Here is a 4771-nt window from a genome sequence, read left to right on the forward strand (position 1 = left end):
CTGTGTATATGCACACTATATATTGTTACTTTTTAAAACAAATATTTTGCTAAGGTAGAGGCTAACAGACATAACTTTAAGCTTTGCCTGTGTAAGAATGTCTCATTAAAAATGTATGTTCTTTGTCTTAAAAAGCACCTTTTTCTCTGCTCCACAGAGATCTGTTAGTTTCTCACATTCAGTTCACTTTTTGACCTGCTTACATGGTATTAATTTTGTCAGATTTTAAATGGATTTATGGTCAGGGTTTTTTTTGTTCATTATTTTATGATCAGCTTATCCTTTCCTCCTTCCTAGGTGCCAGATACCATGCACTGCTGATTCCAAACTGCCCTGGGGCTGTGACTGACCTTGCAAACAGTGGGTACCTGGCGAGGATACTGCAGCACTTCTGCACTGAGAGCAGTAGGTGAACATCACTGGGTGTGCTGTGAAATAAGAGTGGTACCATCTTCCTCCTGGAAGATTTGCCTTCCAACAGCTTAAAGGTGTTTATGTAGTTGAAGAGCTGCTTTAGAGAAATGTATCTTCTCTTTAAAAGTATCTTTTTTATGTAAATATGTGTTTTTAAAAAAACAGCAGCTTTTCAGTGCTGGTCAGAAGTGGGTTCTCTGATGAGCAATGGTGCAGAAATTCCTCTCTCCAGGTCAGTCCAATTCTAGGCTCAGAGCCAAGAGTGGAAGGCACCAGGATCATCATTAAGGCTGCAGTTAATCAATACTTTTATGAGCTTCTCATTTACAGGCCAAGTATTTGTTTGATGCTGTCTCTGGACTTGGAGTTACCAGCTGATAACTTTGCAAGTTTAGGGCAATTTTTATTGTAGTGTGTAGGAAAAACCTTACAGCCTATGAATGAAAGAATAAAGAGTGCAGTGTAATTTTAGCTCCCATGAACACTCCCCTGGATTTTGGCTGTTTGAAGATGCTGACAGCTGCTCAGAGGTGCTTTGGTTTTTCTCTAGAGCCCATCTGTGCAGTTGGACATGGAGTTGCAGCTTTGTGTTGTGCCACCAACGAGGATAAGTCCTGGGTGTTCCAGGGATACAGCCTGACTGGGGTAGGTTGAGCTTCCACCTGATTTTTGCTGGTTTTGGGGCCTTCTTGCTGGGTGGGCCCTGTGGCTCCAGGTGCTGGTGTTTCTGCTCTTAGTCTGGAATCTTCTAGCCAGCAGTTTGGTACCTTTGGTTGATGTGCAGAGGTGTGGGGAGTTGTCATTGGCAAGGGGAGCCTAAAACTGAGTATTTGGAGGGATTGTCTCACTTAGGCAAGTGAGAGTTATTCTCCTGATAGTCCAGTGAACATTAAACTGAATCACTAAAACACTGGAAATGACTCCTCCAGGTCTTTGGAGTCACAGTCAAGGGCTTTTGATAGTGACTTTAAGTTTCATGAATGCTGGAGGTAACTGGAAATGACTCCTCCAGGTCTTTGGAGTCATAGTCAAGGGCTTTAAGTTTCATGAATGCTGGAGGTAAGTTGCATTTATCAAGGTCCTCACTCAGTTTAAAAGGTAGAGGAAGGTTTGAGGGGGGGGAAAAAAAAGGCAGTGTGTACAAACTGAGTTGTAATTCAAAAAGCAGCCAGCTACTGTTGATGCTTTATGGGATGTACAGTCATACCTCTGGCCTCACAGACTGTTTGTGCCTGTTGTACCTGTGTGCCAAAATGAAAAAAAATAGAACTTGGAGGGTCAAAAGTTTTACATGCAGAGTTGAGAAATGAAGTTTATTGGAGTCAGAGCTATCCATGTCCTGATGTGCCTGTATTTGGCATTATAATCCATGAGAAAACCTTTTAAATAAGGCCTGAAGTGGTCTGGCTGTAGTTGCTATGAAAACCACCAAAGTCCCTTTCCCCCTGTGCACATGGGAACTGAACTGAGTACTCTGAATTTCTCTCTTTGAGCTGTTTGCCATATTCCTTCTGTTATTTAAACTCTGCAAATGACACTGTGTCCAAATTTTCATGTCCAGCAGCCAAATGAGTTCCTGATTCCATGAAGTTGGTGGCAGATGTGCAGACACTGCCTTGTGTCAGTCTTTTTATCTCATGTAAGAACTTTCATTTTGATCTTTACAGATAATCCCCAGAAGCTGCTTGTGGCCATTTTGATTTTTGGCCTCATTTCTGCTTCATTTCCTGTATTTAATTGGGAGAACTGTAGCAGGAACAGAAAAATAAATTGCAGGAGGAGGTGTGTGTTGGTTTTGCTTGGCTTTTTGTATAAAAAGCAAGACAGATTTCCTTCCTTTTCATCTTTTTCAGCCCTCTGTGTATGAACTAGTAAGGCAGCCAAACTTTGCCAGCTTGTCCATTATCGTGGAGGATTTTGTGAAAGACTCTGGAGCTACATTTAGTGGTATGTCACTCTTGTCATCCAGGACTTTGTCTTTTGTGGCTGCATTTTGGGAACCTGATGTTTGGGTACCAATTTTACCCAGCTGAATGAGCAGCTGACAGGATTTCTCATCTTGTGTTCCTGTTTTGGGGATGTAAACAAATACCCAGTGGGTTAAAAACTGCTGTGGCAAGGAGCCTGTGCTCTGCCATAGGGGTTCAGTTCTGGATTTTGGGGTTGTCTTTTAGTCAACCAAATGCTTTATTAAAGCTGGAAGCATTAAACTGAATGATTTTGGTTGTTCTGATTATCTTTTACCATGAAGTATTTTACTTGTAGTGACATCTGGGTTTGGAGAATTTTGTTTTGTTACTAACAATTATTGTTTGGTCAAACTGTAGAAGTTGGATTTTGAACTGCAAAATGTCTTTTACCACAAAGTATTTTACTTGTAGTGAGATCTGGGTTTGGAGAATTTTCTTGTTTTGTTACTAACAATTATTGTTTGGTCAAACTGTAGAAGTTGGATTTTGAACTGCAAAATGTGAAGTTCTGCCCTGTGAGAAATGAAATCCATCTGAGCACAGAGGTGTCACTTTTTTCCTAGATTATTTCTGGAGGTGCAGGGAGCAGATTCCCTCAGGTGCTGCATTCTTGCACTGCTGCAGAGCTACAGGCAGAGAGTTGAATAATGAGCTGTAAGGGGCCCTGTTCTTCAGCTGCAGCTGCTGCTTGGCCTCCTTTTCTGTTAGGCCTTTTTTTAAGGGCAGATTCTAAAGAGGATCAGGAGATGCTTGTGGTATCAAAGCCATCCCTTATTTACCAGTGCCACCCACTGAACTGGGACACTCTGGAGTGACTGGATTAGAGACCCTGCCCAAGGCGTGGGTGGGAGGCAGAACCAGGCCCCTAATGCCACACATCTATTTTTGACCAAGTAGAAATGCCCTTGTGGTACTAAATCATTGTCTGTTCCTCACTTAATCCTCTTCCATCCGTGCTGCTGTCAGCTTGTGTCTTTAAATGGCATTTTGATGCTTTTGGAGCAAGCTGCTGCCCTCAGTGGTACCTGTTACCTCACTTATTGCTGCTTGCAGAGGTGCTGACAAATGAAACAAAAGTTTGGGGGGTTTGAAGGCACTTCCAGCCTGTGTTTGGACAGTCAGTGGCTGGGAGAGGGAGGAAAAAAGAGGTAGTTGGTCATTGCTGACAGAATAATGGCTTTATTTGGGATGAGGCACCTTAAAAATATCAGTTGCAGCCCTGACCAGTTGCTGGTGGATGGTAACACTTTGGGGTGGTCTAATTGGTCAGAGAATAAATATCTTCCTGCAGGCTTTGTGGCATGGTGGCTACAGGAGAAGGGTTCAGGGTATTTACAGCTTTAAGTGAGCTACTTTGGAGTATTTGTTAAGAAAATGTTTCTTAAAATATTTAAGAAAAAATATTTAATTTTTTTCTTTGATCTATGCACTTTACCCATCTGATGTTAACTGGATCCGGGGACCCGTCTGTCAGAGAGACTTTCTAGTGAGATTTTGAGGCTTTTGGGACTGAGATTGGCACTCCCTGGGTTTATAGATCAGCACACGAGTCACTCAGCAAACTGTCTGATCAAAATACTTGTGGTTTTGTCAGTTTTGCCAGATGTGGGAGCATCTCCTAACACAGTGCTTGTTCCCTTTTCTCCTGTGTTCAGCCAGCAGCCCAGATGCTGTGCACGTCGTGCTGGACAGGCACCTGGTGACAGGGCAGAATGAGAACTCCACTCTCCCTGCAGTCCAGAACCTCCTCATTCTTTGCAATGTCAGGTGAGGCAATGGGAGAGACAGGAGCTAGGAGCAGGTGGTGGTGAGCACCTCTTAGAATTAGGAATATTATACCCTAAAATAGTTTGATTTCTTCCTTGGTCAGCTGCTGAAGTGTCATCTCTGAGTTATTCAGTCAGTGATGTCTTTTGGTAAAAGCATTGGTGACTCTCAAAAAAAGAAGGTAAAATGGCTTGAGAAGTGCCCACCTCTGAGGGTGGCTGGAGTCATCTCTGATTGAGTTATTCAGTGATGTGTTTTGGTAAAAAGCATTGGTGATTCTTAAAAAAAGAAGGTAAAATGGCTTGTGAAGTGCCCACCTCTGAGGGTGGCTGGAATAAAAAGCAGAACAGGCTTTGCTGAGCATTTCTGTTGAGAGAAACATCTCCCATGTGTCATTCTTTGTGCTTTGGCAAGCTGGTGTTTAGTCAGTGTGGTTTAGGATTGTGGGAATCAATGGATTTAATTTCTTTGGGCATGTCTTGGCTGTTTGACTGTTTCACCTGGTTGGAAGAACCACAGAATAACCACAAAACTCTTCTCTTGTTCAGGTGAATGTGTGACAGATCCTTTCCTGGCTGTGGACTAACAGATGGTGTCATGTTTGGATGTGTTTCCTTCAG

General features: G+C 42.7%; 1 protein-coding gene across 1 annotated transcript; it reads left to right on the top strand.

The window, feature by feature from the left end:
• Positions 1 to 297: 297 nt before the first annotated feature.
• PDDC1 (Parkinson disease 7 domain containing 1) lies at positions 298 to 4155 on the top strand (the record flags this gene model as incomplete). Its single annotated transcript, XM_008942323.1, has 4 exons — positions 298 to 405; positions 965 to 1059; positions 2268 to 2361; positions 4040 to 4155. Coding segments are annotated over 4 exons (413 nt in total), but the record flags the coding sequence as incomplete, so codon positions are not given.
• Positions 4156 to 4771: the final 616 nt, after the last annotated feature.

This window comes from Merops nubicus, unplaced genomic scaffold (assembly GCF_000691845.1).
Source record: "Merops nubicus isolate BGI_N331 unplaced genomic scaffold, ASM69184v1 scaffold23526, whole genome shotgun sequence".
Classification (NCBI taxonomy): Eukaryota; Metazoa; Chordata; class Aves; order Coraciiformes; family Meropidae; genus Merops; species Merops nubicus.